At 57.1% G+C, this 18008-nt stretch overlaps 2 protein-coding genes across 2 annotated transcripts; both read right to left on the reverse strand.

Moving 5' to 3' along the window:
- Nucleotides 1-3331: 3331 nt before the first annotated feature.
- Nucleotides 3332-17756, reverse strand: BMP8A (bone morphogenetic protein 8a). Its single transcript, XM_012646752.1, has 6 exons — nt 17507-17756; nt 16926-17074; nt 7756-7950; nt 6904-6983; nt 5671-5781; nt 3332-3591 (listed from the first exon to the last, which is right to left on the reverse strand). Exons 1-6 carry the CDS (start codon nt 17536-17538, stop codon nt 3442-3444), a joined length of 717 nt encoding a protein of 238 aa, XP_012502206.1. The 5' UTR covers nt 17539-17756; the 3' UTR covers nt 3332-3441.
- Nucleotides 12499-14055, reverse strand: LOC105812338 (succinyl-CoA:3-ketoacid coenzyme A transferase 2, mitochondrial). The gene has a single exon (XM_012646751.1). The coding sequence runs from the start codon at nt 14053-14055 to the stop codon at nt 12499-12501; it is 1557 nt and encodes a 518-aa protein (XP_012502205.1).
- Nucleotides 17757-18008: the final 252 nt, after the last annotated feature.

The following is an 18008-nucleotide window of genomic DNA, read 5'->3' on the forward strand; positions in this document are numbered from 1 at the left end:
CTCACTGTGTTGCCCGGGCTAGAGTGCCGTGGCGTCAGCCTAGCTCACAGCAACCTCAAACTCCTGGGCTCAAGCGATCCTCCTGCCTCAGCCTCCCGTGCACTATTGTTTTTAAGAAATGAAAAGCCTTTTTTTAAAAAGGGGGTCAAGTGCTTGCATAAGGCCTTGCCGTAAGTAGTACAGGAATCCCCCCTTCACACTGGGCAGTTCCTCCATTCAGATTGCCGTGCAAGGCCCTGGTAGGCTCAGACCTCTCAGCAGGATGTGGGATACCTGTTTCTCTGGAAACATGAGAGCCCCAACCACTGCCAAAATGAGACAGCTGCCAGGCCTTTAAAGGCAGTGAGAATGCAAGTCGCCATGTATAGATTTTTTAGGCAAAAGCACAACTCAGAAATAAAGGCACCGACGTCTGCAGAACACATTTTGTTTTAATGGACACAGAGGTGGCTCAAAAGCAAATTCATTTGTAATAATACCAAGTACCAATTGTTAAGCATTTATATGCCAGATGTCTCAAATGTTTGTGTACAGATCTAATTTTTATAATAGCTTTGGGAGGAAAGAACCCATATCCCACTCTATAAAGGAAGAACCAGGATTCCAATCCATTCAGCTCCAAAAATCTGTACTCTGACTCTGCTGCCTCTTTTCCTATTTCTTTGGAATTTTTCCAGAAGATGTTACTTCCTACCTTCGTTAGAAAACAGTAAACACTAACCCTGTGCTGACTTGGCCTCAAGGCCAGTATTGCACTGCAAGTACCAAGAGTGCTGGGCGTTTCTCCTTAGCCTATTTTGTATATGTTCTTCCTTCCTGTCAACTGTCATTGATTTCTCATCGCTATCAGTGATCTGAACTGACCACCCTTGTTTATCTTTCTTGTCTGGTGCGACAGATAAACAGGCCATGCCCTAGGCAAGGAAAAGGGAAATGGTGGTATCTGTGCTGCCAGCCTGGCCTCCCCACTGCAGCTGTCATGCTTGGCTCAGCAACCAGACAACTTATGGAATGATATGCTTGGGCTTTGTGTCCATTCACAATGGTTTCGCTGCTCAGGGGATTCTTCTATTTGCTTTCATTTGGTGATCATCTGGATGGCAAAAGTTGCTGGACGTCCAACAGCCAGATAGATCGGCAAAGCCTTACAGTTTCTCAGTTCTGCATGAACCAGGAGGATCACAGCTCCTATTGGTTCCTGCTTGGGCACAGCTTGATTGATGGGTAAGGTGTGCCCCACATCTACAACCTTTGGGTAACCTGACAGACATTCCTGCTGCACTCCTACTATGCCAGATCATTGACTGAGCACTAAAGATACCTACCAGGTGAAGTAAAAAATTAGTTGTCAAAATAATTGGCTGATTTAAAATTTACAATTGCCTAAGAGACAATCCTTGATGTTGAGAAGAAAGAATTATTAGGTAGGTACTAGAAGGGCAATAGGTTCTATGTTATGTGCCAGCTCTGCTTCGTGACAGCCACCCAAGCTCCACGTTCAGGGTTACGAGGATGTTTCTGAGCTCAGTGTGAGAAGATGTTGATAGATTCGCTGGCTGAAGGCCCTTTGGAGGTCAACAAGTCCAACTCCCTGTTATAGAATTGATAGAAAACAGGCCCAGAGAAGGAAGCTGCCTACAAGTCAGGTCTCCCTACATCCAGGGCACAGCTGAGGTCTCTACAGTGATGGGGAACCTAACACCTTCCAGACAGCCGGGCCCACACTCGTGTACATGGGAGGGCGTCTTCCTCTGCGCTCGTACACGGAGGCCCTCCCTGGTCCAGGTGGAGGGGCTGCTGTCCCGCAGCATGACCCCAGCCTCCACCCCTGCTGCCAGACCCGCCCTCCGAGGCCCCTCCTTGGGGTGCAGCGTGTGAACTCCAGAGACGCGCATCCTTGGGCACACGGGTGGTTCCACCTCGCTGGGCTGTGCCTGTGGATGGGGACAGGCCCAGGATCTGCTTTTAATGGCACAGTTCGGGCAGCTGGACTCTGTCTGTTCCAGCAGGTAAATTACAGGCTTAGCAAGTCAGAAATCAAATAAACACCCCAGCTCCCAGCGGCTGCTCCAAGGAGAACAGCGGTTTCCGGGAACAGTGGGGACTGAGACAAACCTCCCCACCCAACTCAGTCTAATTACCACCTGTCACTCCCTGGGACAGGGGCCTTTTCTTTGACTCACAGACCCAACGCACAGGATAGGGCTGCTGGGCACCCAGGGTGATGCAGACTTTGATGACCAACCTGTTTTTGACAACTCCTGGATACAGACATACTGACAAGACCCTGGCCTTGCCCCAGGCCTGGCCACAGGCCGCCCAGTGTTGCAGATACATTGCTCTGAGGGGAATGGGTTGCTCCTTAGCATGGCAGAAGATGGCAAATGGTTTTCACTTCACAGATCAACTTTGATCTATTGGCAGGGGCTGCCTGGAATCCTGTGCTGATGATTTGGAAATTCTGTCCAGATTTGGAAGAAAAAAATATCAAGATCGATTATTGATGTCTGCCATGCAGAAGGGAAAGGGAACTAATGGTGTCTGCGCTGTGCGTTGTCATCCTGGGCCACCCAATGCAATACCATGCTTCCTCAGCAGAAAGAAAACTTTGCCACAGAGCTGAGCTCCTGATGGGTCAACACAGTGGCAGATAGATGGGTCAATTGGAAGCCTCCAAGATTTTTCTGTTTCTCCAAAGCAAAATGTCCACGCACTGTATTTCTTTCCCAGATAGCACAGGCAGACGCAAGTTGAAAGATAAATGCTGTTGGCTTTAGCCCTAAATCGTGTAGTTCGTTCAGCTTTTTCTTGAGTTGACCCCCCATGCCTACCTGTGGTCAGTGGATCAATAACTCAGAACTATGAATATACAACATGGTATATTGTATACCATGCAGGTCCTTGCTTTTAAACTGTTCTCCAGAAATGCCCAGACTTGTACCTGGGAGTGGCAGGCAACTGGTGGAAGTGGAGGGGCAGACCCCCCTCTACACATACCCAAACCCTGTGATGGATAATGAAGAGCCCAAGGTGGCCAGTCGTGGTCCAGGTGCCTCCCAGGTCATCCCACATCCTCTGACAGCTTAGGCCACTGATGGGCATGGACAGGACCTCAGATAGGAATTTCGTGCCAACCCCAAAGAGCTGGTCCCTATGTGGCTTGGGGTGGGGAGTGGGGTGACTGGATAGCACGCCATAGATGACTCAGACCACTAGGGCTGGAGGCAGGATGGGCACACACACATCATTCAGAGGGAGGGGAGCACAGGGGCCTGGAGAGGACCAAGCCCTGGCCTGAAGCAAGGAGTGGCATAGACATGATTTTGAGGACCCTGCCTGGGATCTGGCCAGGTCTGAGGGTTTCCTGCCTCTGGAGTGGGCCCTGACTGATGGGAAGGGGTGGCTGCAGCAGGGCCAGGTGGGGGCCAGGTGGGCAGGGCCTCAGTGGCAGCCGCAGGCCTTGACCACCATGTTTCGGTGCTTGCGCAGGATGACGTTGTTGCTGCTGTCATAGTAGAGCACGGAGGTGGCGCTCAGCTTGGTGGGCGCGCAGCACGCCTTGGGGACTGCGTCCGGCTTCATCAGGTGCACCTGGGCAGCAAGGGGTGCATGCAGTGGCATGAGCCCGGCAGCCTCCAAGGCCTCCCCAGCCCAGCCTCGGGCTCGGCCTGCTCCCCTCCCTGGCCTGTCTCCAGGATGCCCCATCAGGTGGCCACAGCAGCCCTCACTGGTCTGCCTGCCTCTCCCACTACTGACCCCTACTGCCCACCTTCCCACAGCAGCCAGGCCCTGCTAAATGCCCCTGGCTTCCCAGGGGACTTGGAATAAGACCCACCCTCCTTTCCAGAGATCCCCAGGCCCGAGGGGAGTGGCCTGCCCATTCCCAGCATCACCGCCCCTCGCCCCCCTTCGCTCTCTGCCCCAGCCCTGCCTCCCTGCTGGCCCTGAACCCCCCAAACTTTCTTCTGCCTTAGGGCCTCATACTTGCTCCTTCTGCCTGGAACCTTCTTCATCCAGCTCCTAACATGGCTCCTCCCTGTGCACAGAGGCCCAGCTGACACCCTCCCCTGAGGGCGTGTTCTTCTCTTGGTCATAGGATGTGTGGCCGCAGTGGCCATTTGCTGACCTGCTCACCCACAGCGTCCCCCAGAGGGCAGTGCCTGACTTCCTTGCTGCCTGGTGACTCAACCTTTGTTGAGCCACTGGGGGCCTGGGCTGAGGTAGTGGCAGGGGTGTGGGGCAGAGGGGACGGGGTCCTGGGAGGACCGATCACCTCCCCAAGCACCTCCGTCCCCTGGGCCTGAGAGCCACACAGCGCAAAGCTGGGCCGGGCTGGTCTGCCCCATGAGTCCTACCATCCCCCTGAGCCTGTCCAGGCGTCCTGAAAACACCATGCGACCCTAAGAAAGGAAGCGTCACAGGCTCACAGCCGCTTTTGCCAATTCCTTTCCTCTCACACAGGGCATCACCTCTGAACAACCTCTTAATAGAAAAACATAAGGCCAAGTGATCCTAGGAACTAGGATTCTGGGTGAAAAGTTCTGGAAGGAAGTCAATGCCAGAATCGCCGTGCACTTAGCAATAAGCAGCAGCAACGATGTTTCCATAGAAACTTTTCTTCATCATTTAAAGTTGCCTCAGACACTGAGGCATGAAAACCCCACGGTCTGGAGAAAACACAAACGGCTGAGGAAGAAACTAGGACAATGCCAAGGGGTTGAGAGCCGGAGCCCGGACTCCCCCTGCCCACGGCGTAGCTGGGCTGGGGAAAGGCACCGCACGTCCCTCACGCGGTGCATGTGTGTCGTGGTCGGACTATAAACTGGCCCCAAGAACAAACACAAAGTGACACCCCATCTATGCTTTCCCTGCAGCTTCCTTATGCTTGGGGTTCCCGGGCCATCGGGCTCCACAACCAGACGTTATAATCTTGCTGTTTCACTAACGCTTTTCCCTTCTACGTCGTCTCCCAGAAACGGAGATTCACCACCATCGCTGACCTGCGACTTCTGAACTAGCCCTCCTGCCTGCATCGCTTTCAACACAACCTGCCCCATACACGAAGCCTGAACCCCTTACAAAACCCCTGCCCTCAGTTAGTCGGGTTTGAGTCATTTCTCCCGTCTCCCAGGTGGTGTCACCTGTAATAAATTATCATGCTTCCTTGGCAACCCTCGTTGCCTCAGTAACTGGCTTTCTCTGCAGTGAGCAACAGGACCAGAACCCCCTTGTGCGTTTGGTAACGAGACGCACCAGTGCACACAGGCACACGAGTGTGTCAAGATCACACAGGTCCCCGTGCGAGCGTGCACGTCTACTGTGTGCTATGCCTATGACCGTGAGGAGCGGCGCCTGTCAGTCTGGGTGTCCACACACAGGGACATAAGTGACCCACATGCGCGTGTGCAGTGCACGGGATGTGCATGTGTACTGAACTATGTAGTGTAAGTGCGGGGTGTAGCCGTGTTCAGGGGTGTGAGTCTGCGTGTACAGGCGTGGCCACGAGGGAGCAGTTTCTGCAGAGCTGTGGCACTTAACTGCCTTACTGACTCCACGCAGAGAAAGCGCCCTGAGACCCGGAGCAGGTGCCCTCACTGCCCTCCTGGCTGACCAGGCCCCTCTCCCCAGGGCTCCCACCCGGGACCCGGGCGTGACGGGCGAGACACTAACCAGGGACTGCAGGATGGCGTGGTTGGTGGCGTTCATGCAGGAGTCCAGTGGGAAGGAGCACTCCCCCTCGCAGTAATAGGCCGAGTAGCCTTGCGGGGCGATGACCCAGTCCTGGGGGACATGGGAGAAGGTGAGTCCCATCACACGCTCCTCCTCAGACCCTCAGTCCTGTCAGAGGATGAGTCACAGGACGACTCAGGGCCGCCCCTCACCCTCCCTGAGCCTCAGGGGCCTGAGTCCACACAGGGACGCCCTGCAGGCAGAGCTCCGGCTCTGTCCCCCTCACACCCACCTCGCTCTGCATCTCCCCCGCCTGCCCTCCCCACCCACGCCCCCCGGGCTGCAGTCACAGCTATGCAAGCAGCACTGCCACCCAGTCTCAGGTCCTTGTAGCAGCGCCGACAGCTTAGCTGGCTGAGGATTCAGTCTTCATTTTCATGGTTTTTACAAAAACAAAAACCAAAACAACAAAAAAACCCCTTCTTCACTATAAGTAATATATTCTCACTTTAGAAAACTTGGAAAACACAACAGAAAAACAGAAAAACAAAACTGGAGCCGGGCTCAGTAGCTCACACCTGTAGCTCACTTTGGGAGGCCAAGGTGTTCAAGATCAGCCTGGGCAACATAGTGAGACCCTGTCTGTACAAAAAATAAAATAAAATAAAAATTAGCACAGCATGGCGGTGCCCGCCTGTAGCCCTGGCTGCTTGGGAGGAATGAGGATCCCTTGAGCCCGGGAGTTTGAGGCTGCAGTGAGCTATGATCACGTCACGGCACTCCCGCCTGCACAAAAGAGTGAGACTTTGTCTCACAAAAAAAAAAAGGAAAGAAAATTGGGCTGGGTGTGGTGACTGACGTCTATGATCTCAGCATTACGGGTGGGCAAGGCAGGAGGATCACATGAGGCTAGGAGTTCAAGACCAGCCCAGGCAATATAGCGAGATTGTCTTTATAAAAAATAAAGAAATTAGCTGGGCATAGTGGCATGTGCCTGTAGTCCGAGTTACTCAGGAGTCTGAGGCAGGAGGATCACTTGAGCCCAGGAGTTTGAGGCTGCTGTGAGCTATGATTGTGTCACTGAACTCCAGCCTGGGAGACAGAGCAAGATCCTATCTAAAAAAAGAGAAAGAGAAAATGGAAGTCACCCATAATTCTGCGTCCTCCCTGCAGATCCACATGTGAGTCACAGGTGGGGATTTTCATTTAAGACGGAGAAGGGTCAGAAATTACCAGCCAGCCGAGGTCCTGGAAGCTGACGTAGAGCTCGTGCCGACGGCAAACCTGCCGGCCGCTGGAGCCGTGGACATCATCTGCAGGGACAGACGGGACAAGGTCTTTTCTGGGGTTCCTGCTCTGTGCAGCTCCCACGGGGTACTAGAGGGGGGTCGCCCTGATGGGCACATTCGTTGAATAAACAAATGTGAGGAAACCATTTGGAGCTCTGCTTCTGCCATGACCCAGCTCAAGAGCCCTCCATGTCTCCCCATGGCTACAGTAGCCCTGTGCTTGGCTGGCCTCCCCTGCCTTTCAGCCTGTGAGCCCAGGAGGACCCTCGGCCATCCTGTGCCCCTTCTTTCTTTCCCCTGGAGACTCCTCTTGATTCACGCCCACCCTCTCTCACCACACCCACTCCATGTGTTCAAGTGGCTCCTGCTGAGGCTGGCCAAACAGCTGACGCCCTGTGAAGGAGGACACATGGCCGGGTCAGACCTATCCCTGATCCAGGGGCTTGGCCCTGTTGGGGGGAGACCTTCGCATCAATAGCTAAGGGCCCTGCAGGGGGCCCAGGCTCCAATTGATGGAGGCTTCTGGGAAAGGCCTGGGAGACCCAGGGGAGCAGCGATGGGGACTTCTGGGTGGCAGGGACAGCCAGGGCAGAGGCTCCAAGGCCTGGAGAGAGTGGAGTGGCCGGTCATCAAGGGGCCTCAGAGCAAAGACAGTGTCAGGGATGGTTGCTGGAGAGTGACCAGGACTTAAACCGAACCCAGGGCCCCAAGGTTCGGTGCCACCACCTGGTTCTTGCCCCACCTCTTTCGGCCCAAGGCTGCAGGGCCTCAACCGAGGCCCTTCCCCTGCCCTCACCGAAGATCCCGGGGAGTCTGTTGGGGTGCGGCAGCTCGTTGGTTCTTTTCGGCTGCCTCCTCTTCAGTGGCCTCACTGCCCGAGGAGCACGGGCGGGGCTCTCAGTGGCCCTGAAGAAAGTGACCATGAAAGGCTGTCTGGCGCGTGGCGCCCGTCGCCCCAGCAGACCGGCCAGGCCAGGATCCACGCTGTGCCCTGAGACAGAGGAGACAGGGGTCACTCACGGATGGGGGCTCTGCACGTGGACACAGAAGGAGCTTTCCCCCGCGGGTCCAGGGGCGTGGAGCCTGAGGGCCTGAGGGGCCGGCTGAGCCTCAGTTTCCTCACCTGAAGCCCAGAGTCCTCAGTCCAGCCCCGGCTCCCTGGCGGCAGATCTGGAGGAGGTGGGGGGTGAGGGGCCTCATGAGCCACAGGCATCAGTACGAGTGATAATCGTGACACAGACATTTGTGACAGGTTTTACAAGTTCCAAAGAAATTCCCCACTGGTTACCTCGTTCGGTCTTTACAGTAATCCTGAAGTTCACGCTTTACAGACGACACTGCAGGGCCTTCCATAGTGACCCGGAGTCCCTGCCAGTGACTCCCAGAACAGGGCTCTCGCCTCCGTCTAAGGACCCCGAGGCCCGTGTCCTGTCTTCCTGCCCGCACCGTCTGGGGCGCGAACCTGTAACCTCTGAGCGGGGCAGCTCGGGGCAGCACGTGTGGGTTCAGCGAGTCCTGCTCTGCCGGGCGCGGCCCAAGGGCCGGGCCTTGACCGACTCCCTGATGCCCGCAGAGGAGGCGCCAGGCTCCGCGAGGCAGAGACCGGCCCTGCAACCCAGTCCCAGAGCCCAGGGCTCGACCCGAGTGGGTCTCATTCCAGAGCCCAAGTTCCCATGATGGCTGAGAAACAGAAAGAGACAGGAGGCTGCAGGCGGGGACCGGACTCGGCTCAGCCCCGGGTCCAGCGAAGCCTGTAAAAGGGTTTTCTCACAGCTGCTCCGAGACCCAGGAAGCCGTTAAAAACGTGATCCCTGACCCTGGAAAGGCAAAGCCTCACCAAAACCCACCATTGCTCCTGCACTTCTTTGCGTTTCAAATGACCTCTTTCTTTTCTTACTGTAAAAGCAACATAATAACCACAGTAAAGAAACCTTTGAGAAAAAATATTCCTAACGCCCCTCCTCAACACCTGTATATTCATTTTCATTTACTGGCTTATTTTCATTATGCGGATTTAAGTTTTAAACAGTTGTCAGCCCAGGAAAGAAGTCTGTATTTTCTTCAATTTTTTTTTTTCAGAGACAGGGCCTGGCTATGCTGCCAAGGCTGGTCTTGAACTCCTGTCCTCAAAGACCCTCCCGCCTCAGCCTCCTGAGTTGCTGGGATTACAGGCCCGAGCCGCCACGCCCAGCTTTTCAACATTTTAACATAAACATTTTTCTGGTTGTTAAAATGTCTGCAATTAACATTTCCAGCGTATAAAGTCCCGTCGAGCGCACACCGTGATCACTTAGACGTCACGTCGGCTTATCCTTAGTCACGTGGGCCATTGCCCGGCTCTCACTGCAGAGATGAGGCTGCAGCGGAGCCTCTTCCTTTTGCGCGTGAGATCTTCTTACACTGCGTCCCAGAAGCAGGATCACTAGCTCATTTGTGCATCTCTTTAAACACAGTGCCGAGTGGTCAGTTTACACGAGAGCACCTTTCACTGCCATGTTACAAGCACTGATAAACACACACGTGCACACAGGCACATACATGTACATGTGTACATACACACACAGGCACACCTACACTGATAGGCACGTTATACAACGTGGGTCTCCATTATACACTACAGGTCAAGGACACTGCCTGCCCCACCCTCATCCCTCTCAAAGCTCAGCCCTTAAGCAGCTGTGCCTCAGACCAGGTGTCCACTGGACACTTGATTGAACCAATCAATCCAGAGACCAACCCTTCACCCGTGACATCACCTGCCACAAACAACTGCTCTGGGCCTGGGAGAGGCTCCCTCTGAGGAACGTGGACCAGAGCCCCACAGACAGGGAGGGTGTTAGGTGCAGGCCCCGCCATTGGAAGGTGGCCCGGGGAGAAGCCATTCGGCAGAGTTGGGTCCTAGCGAGTCAGGGTTACAGGAAGCGGCCGAGCCACAGGAGGCAGAGCCTCAGGAGCAGAGGGACAGGCCAGAGAGGTCACATGGGGAGGGAACAGAGTGCCCTGAGTGGGGCGGCCGGCAGTCACCGATGACGGGACCTGGAGGGGAACTCCGCAGCCTGGCTGCCACATGGGGACGACCTTGGACCCAGGGCAGCCCTCCAGGGCTGTCTGCTGCTGGGGAGCCCTGGCTGCGGGGGACAAGGTGCCATCAGTCCTCCAGGCTTTGTTCACTCTTTGCCTTTCTTTTGTGCAACTCCCTATGTTCCAGTATCTGCAGTTATGGGGATCTCCTGGGCACAGAACAAGATGACATGTTAGATCAATTCCCCAACAAACCCTCGCAGACCTCCTCTGAGCCACAGGGGTTGGGTGCTGGGGACCCCTTTGTAGGCCTCACAGGCCGGGTGAGCCTGACCGAGGACCCTTGCGAGCAGCCGATCCCAGGCGCCCATTTTACAGAAGCAGCAACGAAGGCCCAAAGAGAGCAGCAACTGCTCAAGGTCCCAGGGCAAGGTGGGACAGAGCCAGGACAGTCACACCCTTCCCCAGCCAACTGCAGAGGCCTGGCTGGAGGGCCGTAGGGGGAAGGGGACTGATGCCTGGTCTCTGTTCAGAGCTTGCATCTGGTAGGCCTGGGGAAGTCCCCAGCCCCTCCTTCCAGAGCCCAGAGCCCCCCTTGCCCCCGGCTCTGCTTTGTGCCCACCCGTCCTTGGGTAGGGCCCCTGGCTCCAGCTGGCCGCAGGGAAGGCCGGGTAGTCCTGGCGGTAGCAGTCGCTAGGCTGCCCAGCTCCTGCAGACCCTCCCGGGGAATGCAGAGTTGGGCCGTCTTGCTATGTGCTCCTGGGCACCTCTGCCTTTTCCGCACTCCTGCTAGAAGCTCTCACAGCCAGGGCAAGTCAGCTGCCCCTCCCCAGAAGCCCCAGAATGTGCTTCATGGCCAGGCGCGGTGGCTCACGCCTGTAATCCTAGCACTCTGGAATTGTTTGAGCTCAGGAGTTCGAGATCAGCCTGAACAAGAGCAAGACCCCGTCTCTACTAAAAAACATAGAAAGAAATTAGCTGCACAACTGAAAATATATAGAAAAAAAATTAGCCGGCATGGTGGGCGCATGCCTGTAGTCCCAGCTACTTGGGAGGCTGAGGCAGGAGGATCACTTGAGCCCAGGAGTTTGAGGTTGCTGTGAGCTAGGCTGACGCGATGGCACTCTAGCCCAAGTGACAGAGCGAGACTCTGTCTCCAAAAAAAAAATGTGCTTCACCATCCACTCAACGACATCTCATCCCACCCACCCCCGGCCATGGTCCCTGGCCACTTCCCCACACCCCTAGGCTGTCCCCTCAGCGAGTGCTGTCCCCTCAGTGAGTGCCATCTCTCCTGTCCAGGATCTGGCCCTTCCCTCAGGTGAGGCTCTAATGGGGCCTCTCAGAAAGGCCGTCCTTGACCACCTAGAACTTACTGCTCTGACCAGCACCCTCCCGTCGGCCATGTGAACCCCTGGAGCTCACTTACAAGGTGCATGCTCTGTGCCAGGCTTGGTCTTTAACAGTACACATGCACACACACGCATGCACGCACGCATACACGCACACACACATGCACACGCATACATACACGTGCACATGCACACGCGCACAAATTCTTCTCTTTAGTTTTGAGACTAGAGACTCAGGATGAGACACCTCACAGCCCTGCCTGGGTTCCGAGGGCTGTTACACAAGAGCCCACTTAGGGCCTCTAACAGGGGGAAGGACATAGGTGTCCGGTCTGGAGGAGGCAGGAGCCCTGCAGCTCAAGAGGAGAAAACCCACCTAGTCCATCGCTTAGGTTTCTAGACCCGCTTTTATCATAAGCTGTCGCCTTGGGCAACACAGAGACTGTTTCTTTCTGGAGGAACCTTCCCTGTGGGCTGTCAGCACCTGCAGTCTCCCCCGCCTCTCCCAGTACCAGGTCCCATCGCCTGGACATGGTCCTGTTTCCCTTCTAGGGTCACCTATTTAGGCACCAGGAGAAGAGACGTGGGAGGGGGAGGGGAGGCTGCCGGGAAACAAACTTTACCAACAAAATGAAAGGCCCCAGAAGAAAGTCAGAGGAGCTACGGGGAAACTTCCATGAAGACAGCATTTCTCCACCACAGATTCACGTGTATGTGTGTGCGTGTGTCGCGGCAGTAGTAAGACGGCCCCTTAGCTATCCTCTGGGCGGGGCTGTTTTCTCCCTCATGTTTGTCTGGACATTGTGACTGGACGATGAGGGAGGCGCGTGGGTGAAATTCCGCCAGGACACGCTCCAGGCTCCAGCTGCTGGAATTTAATGTGAACGCCACAGACACCGAAGAGGGCACGTTCCTCACGGACGGTCGCAGAGCACCTTGCTGTGCTCGAGAACATACCAGATGCCCTTGGCTGTTTTCCTCTTGTGTTTATTAAAGTCACATCCCTCTAGAGAGAACGCCGTCTGCGCAGTAAAGTCTGAGAGAACAGCAGCCAGCCCGTCGCAGCCCTGGTGGAATGCTTTCCTGCGGTGACCCACGTCCCCTGAGGACGCCCTGCCAGGTCGCCCTGAGAAGCCAGCCTGGGCGCCCAAGGGCTGCCTCCCGGGTCAGGGCGCCACCTGCTGCATGGGCCTGAGGTTGGGGGACACGGCAAAGGCGCACCCCGTGCTCTTTTTGATGTCGTCCACGGTCAAGCCCTCCCAGAGCTCCACCAGCGTGAGCCCCTTCTTCTTGTGCACGTCGAACACGGCCTTCTCAGTGATGATGCGGTCCACACAGCGCTTCCCGGTCAGCAGCATGGTGCATTTGTCCATGATCTTGGGGGTGTTGCTCTTCGTACAGTGCTCCATGGTGACCACCACTCTGGTCTTGAGACTGGACACCAGATCCATGGCACCGCCCATTCCTTTCACCTTCTTGCCGGGAATCATCCAGTTGGCCAGGTCGCCGTACTTGGACACCTGCATGGCTCCGAGCATGGTGAGGTGGATGTGCCCCCCTCGGATCATAGCGAACGAGTCATCGCTGGCGAAAAAACAGCCCCCGGGGAACACGGACACTGTCTCCTTGCCTGCATTGATGAGATCCGCATCGACCTCAGCTTTCGGAGGAAACGGGCCCAAGCCCAGGACGCCGTTCTCACTGTGCAGGTGCACGGTCATGTTGGGGCTGATGAAGTTGCTGGCCAGCAGGGGGATCCCGATGCCCAGGTTGGCGTACATGCCGTCCTCGAACTCCAGAGCTGCCCGCTTGATGATGCGTGTCCTTGTGTCGTCCCCGCCTTTGGCTTCTCCAGCCTGCTGTTCCCGGAACCTTATCCGCTCGATTCTTTTCTCATATTTCGCCCCCTTTATCACGCGATCCACGTAAATGCTAGGGACGTGGATGTCCTCTGGGGGGAAAGTCCCCACATCCACGATTTCTTCCACCTCCACCGCCGTGACGTCTGCAGCTTTGCACATGGGCGCGTTGAAGTTCCTGGCGCTCCTCCTGAAGATCACGTTGCCCTGGCGGTCAGCCTTCCAGCCCTTGACCAGCGCGAAGTCCGCCCTGATGGCGCGCTCCAGCAGGTAGTGCTCGCCGCCGAACTCCCTCACCTCCCGGGGCTGGCTCATGATGGCCAGGTGGCCGTCTGGGTAGTACCTGATGGGGGAGCCCCCTTCCTGCACCAGGGTGCCGTAGCCCGTGGGCGTGTAGAAGGCGGGCACCCCGGCGCCCCCCGCGCGGATGCGCTCGGCCAGGGTGCCCTGGGGCGTCAGCTCCAGCTCCAGCTCGCCGGCCAGGTACTGGCTCTCGCACAGCGCGTTCTCGCCCACGTAGGAGCACACGATGCGACGGATCTGCCTGGTGGCCAGCAAGAGGCCCAGGCCGAAGTCGTCCACCCCGACGTTGCTGCTGACCACCTTCAGGTCCTTCACGCGCGTCCGGAGCAGCGCCGCGATCAGGTTCTCGGGGATCCCGCAGAGCCCGAAGCCCCCGACCATGATGGTGGCCCCATCGGAGATGTCCTTCACCATCTCCACGGGGTCGGTGTAGAATCTGGCGCGGGGACGGGGGCTGGTGGCAAAGCTGCGCAGGAAGCAGCCCTGGGACAGCGCGGGCCCCGCGCGGCCGGCGGGGACGCAGCTCCCCAGCGCCGCCGCCAGGAGCCGCCGCGCCGCCATGGTCCTTCGGGCTCCGAGGTCGGGGCACAGGCCGGGGACGCCCCGCGTGCGTGTCCCGAGCCGCTGACGCCGCGTCACAGAGCAGGGAGGGCGCCCGCGCCCTGACGCGCGCCTCGGGTCATGCTCGAAGCCAGGTGTCCGCGGCCAGGGGCCAGGCTCCTGCTGGCCCGCCGCAGGGACAAGGAGGGAGCTGCTCCCGCGCCTTCCCCGGGACCGGGACGGGGTCCAGAGTCGTTGCCCGAGCAGGCCCTGGACGATGCTGCCCTCCGTCCAGCCATGTCCCGCGCACAGGCCCTGGGCGCAGAGAAGAGCTGAGGCCAGGCTCGCGTGGAAGGCGTCACCCCAATCCCTCCAGCCTCGTGGAGCCTCGGAAACTGCAAACACTCCAGAGCCTCCCCAGAGCTGCCAGTGTCTAAGGAACAGGCACAGCAGGGTGACGCTGATGATGGTGATGAGCCACCTCTCTCTGAGCACTCCCTCTGTGCCGGGCACCCTGGTTTAATCCTCTGAAAACCGGGAGAGTGGATGCCTGCCCCACCGCAAACACCCGGGGCTCAGGCTCACCCCTCATTGCGGCAGTGGGGCCCATTGTCCCTCCCACACAGCCATCAGGAAGGGCCCCTGCACCTGAAGAGGCTGCCCCCCTGTCCTCTGCCCCTCACCCTTGAACTCGTCCTGAATTTTGCAGTTTTTGTCCCTCTCCACTGAGTCACTCCCATCCCGCAGAAGTGCAGGAGTGTCACCTAACCTGTAAAGACACTGCCCTGTCCCCCATTTCTCTCCAGCCACCACCCCAATCCTCTGCTCCCCTTCCCAGCAAAGGTTCTGGAAAGAGCTGTCTACTGTCTCTACTGCCTCTCTCCCTCCACCTCCTCCATCAGACTTTGTCCCCACACTGAGCTCTTGGTCATCAACATCCTCCTGTGACCAAATCCTTTGGTCACTTCTCTGTCCTTGTCTTCAGTGCTCACAGCAGGACACAGATGACAACTCCCTGCCTCTGCAAACACTTTCCTCTCTTGGCGTCTGGGTCACCTTGCCCTCCAGGTTTTGTCCCTCCTGTTGGAGGCCACAGGGCTCTGGGCCACCCCCTTCGTCTCCAGGGACACACTCCTTCTCCAAGTGACCTGGTCCAGTCCCATGGCTTTAAATCTATTTACATCCCAGCGCTTCCCACACCTGGATCTCCACACCCACCTGTCCCTGGAGTGGCATTTCCATGAGGTCCAGGGATCTCAGCAGGACCCCAGGAGTCTCCATCGTCCAACCACAAAATTCTTGACTTTCTACCCGAACTCTGCCCTTCCTCTATTTTCCGCCAACTCAGGCCAAAAAATCTATTAAAAACTATCCACTGGTTGGGTCCACATGTCATCCATGATTCCCCCTTCCCTCACCTGTTCCCCACTGGACCTACATCCTGACCTTCCTAATCATCCACCTTTCTCCGTCTCCACACCAACGAGCCCTCACAGCTCCCGCCTGGACCGCTGTGTGGCTCCGACAGGTCTCTCTGATGTCACTCTCGTCCTTCTCAGTCTGCCCTCCCCGCTGAAGTCAGGGGGGTGCTTATTTTATGCAGATATTCAGTAAAGTTTTAATTTTACAACAGTTGAGATTTATAGAAAAATTTTCAAGGATAGCACAGAGAGTTCCCATATACCTGGACCTAGTTTCCTAGCACTTCCCTGGGAAGTGCTAACATTTTACACTACTAGGGTACCCTTGTCACAACTAATGAGCCAATACTGATATCTTATCACCAAGCACATGCCATCATTTATTTGGATTTCATAAATTTTCCCCTAATGTCCTTTCACGGTCCCAGGATCTCGTCCAGGACACCACATCGCATTTAGTTGTTACGACTGCTTAGGCTCCACTTGCCATGTTTTTGATGACCGTGACAGTTTCGAGAAGTACTTGTCCGGTATTCTGCGGAGAGTTTTCTCCTGGCTGGACGGCGGCTACGGGCTTGGGGGAGGCGGCCTCCGAGGGGAAGCGCCGTTCTCCACAGCGCGTGTGGACGTGACCTTCCTCCCCGGGCGGACGCGGAGCTCGTCAGGCTCCTCACTGCGCAGGTTCTGCCCCGCCCCGTCCATATGCTGCTTTCAGACAGAAAGTCCCTGAGCGTCGCCCACATGGATGGGTGGGGTCACGCTCCACCCCCTCGAGGGGAGCATCTCTGAGGGTTCTTTGCAAAAGCCTGAATCAGGTCCTGTCTTCCTTCCTGCTATTAAGTAAAATCAACCACCCCAAACTCCAAACACCTCGCCCTGGTTTGCCCTAACTCAGCTACCCCTGCCACCCTCTCTCAAGCTCAGCTCCTCCCAGCCGCTCCCTGGCCAGCTCTGCAGCGCCACGCGCCCTCTTGCTGAACCGCAAACACGCCAACCTCGTGCTGCCTTCGGCCTTTCCCACTGCCTGGTATGAAGGAGGCTGTCCCCAAAATCCCCATGCAGTGAGAGAGAATCCTTGTTCTCTGAATGAGAAAACTGAGGCCAAGGCCACCGAGTAGGGCATTGCCAAGCTGGGGTTCAAACCCAGGCCTCTCGGACTCAGAGCCTGGGGGTGCAGCCACCTCCCCTCCTTCCCTTCCCAGTGCAGAAACTCCCAGTGTAGAAGCTCCCAGTGTAGAAGCTGCTCCGGGGGCAGAACTGCCTGTGTCCCGGGGAAGGAGACACGGACTCACTCTCTTAGCGACTCAGGAGAGCAGGGCCACCTGTCTAGGACCTCGTCTCCGGACCTCATCGACCCTCACAGTGGACACAGACAAGAACGGCGGGACACCAGGGCCAAAGGAGGCCACCAGCACGGCCTCTGCTGGGACAGTCTGTGAGGGCCCCAGGGGAGCAGCCCCTCAGCCTCACCATCCTCGGTTTCCACATAGAGGCGGAGTCCCAGTTCCTTGTTACGGTGCAACAGCCAGCGGTCACTGGCTGCTGTGACATCCAGCACCAGCCAGCCCTCGTCCCCAGCTCGGAGCGTCTGAAGATCCAAAAAGAACAAGTCAGACTCCCTGTGGACACGAAAGAACAATTAACCGGTGGACGGCACAGCTGCCTGTGAGTTTCTATTGCCCACTTGGGGACCGTCACTGGAGCATCTGACTCTGGGCTGGCTCCCCCCACACCTTATCTCACTGAGTCAGCCCACAAAGGTGTTACCGCGCCTGAGTACAGATGGAGGAACTGAGGCTCAGTGCCTGACCAAGGTCCTACAGCCAGGATGTGGGTGGGGACCTGACGTCAGGACTATCTCTGGGCTCTTCCCTCACTGCCCAGAGGCCTTGGGACAAACATCTTTCCCATCTCCCAGGATCCCTTTTCCATCCTCTGGGAACAGATCCTCCTCCTCCCCCAGTCCAGCCCCTAGTGGGTGGGACACGCCACCAGGGCCTTGCCCATGAGACCGTGAGGCGGGGCGGGCGCCTGGGCCCAGGGGAAGGCACCTGTTGGACTGCTCCTGGACCACCTGGAACATGCTGACGTGGAGGGTCCTGTTGAGTGGGCGGGTGCTGGGCACCTTGTAAATCCGGAACTCCGCGGCTGTGACCGCCTCCCCCGCCGGGATCTGGGTCAGGTCAAAGCGGAACTCCTTCCAGTGGGGCTCCTGGTGGCCCAGGGCTCGGTCTCGCTCCACTGGAAGACAAAGCGGAGCCAGTCACTCGGGGTTACTCAGGCTCCTGAGTGGGCAGAGCCGGGTGACCTGCTGTCACCCATTGCTTTGGGGGGCCCTGGGCAGGGCCAGCTTCCTCCTCCGCAAATGGTCTTGTTCTAGGTGTGCTCCAGGGTGTAGACAGGATTCCGCAATGTAGACAAGGCTGTGAGAGGTCATGTAGTCAGGCGTACCCTGAGCCCTGCACCTGGCGGGTGCTCAACAGGCCCCGAGCCCCAAACCCTGCTTGCACCCCCCCAGCTGGCCCTGGGACCTGCAGGTGAGACAGAGGCTGG

The sequence above is a fragment of the Propithecus coquereli genome, unplaced genomic scaffold, assembly GCF_000956105.1.
Source record: "Propithecus coquereli isolate 6110/MARCELLA unplaced genomic scaffold, Pcoq_1.0 Scaffold249, whole genome shotgun sequence".
NCBI classification, from domain to species: Eukaryota; Metazoa; Chordata; class Mammalia; order Primates; family Indriidae; genus Propithecus; species Propithecus coquereli.

What these genes read in the sequence shown, in the direction of transcription:
- BMP8A (XM_012646752.1), bottom strand. Translation starts at nt 17,538, where the DNA reads ATGTTCCAGGTGGTCCAGGAGCAGTCCAACAG. An exon ending in CAGACTCCCCGGGATCTTCG is followed by an intron (nt 6,984 to 7,755) that starts GTGAGGGCAGGG and finishes CTGTCCCTGCAG; the next exon opens with ATGATGTCCACGGCTCCAGC. An exon ending in TCCAGGACCTCGGCTGGCTG is followed by an intron (nt 5,782 to 6,903) that starts GTAATTTCTGAC and finishes CATGTCCCCCAG; the next exon opens with GACTGGGTCATCGCCCCGCA.
- LOC105812338 (XM_012646751.1), bottom strand. Translation starts at nt 14,055, where the DNA reads ATGGCGGCGCGGCGGCTCCTGGCGGCGGCGCTGGGGAGCTGCGTCCCC.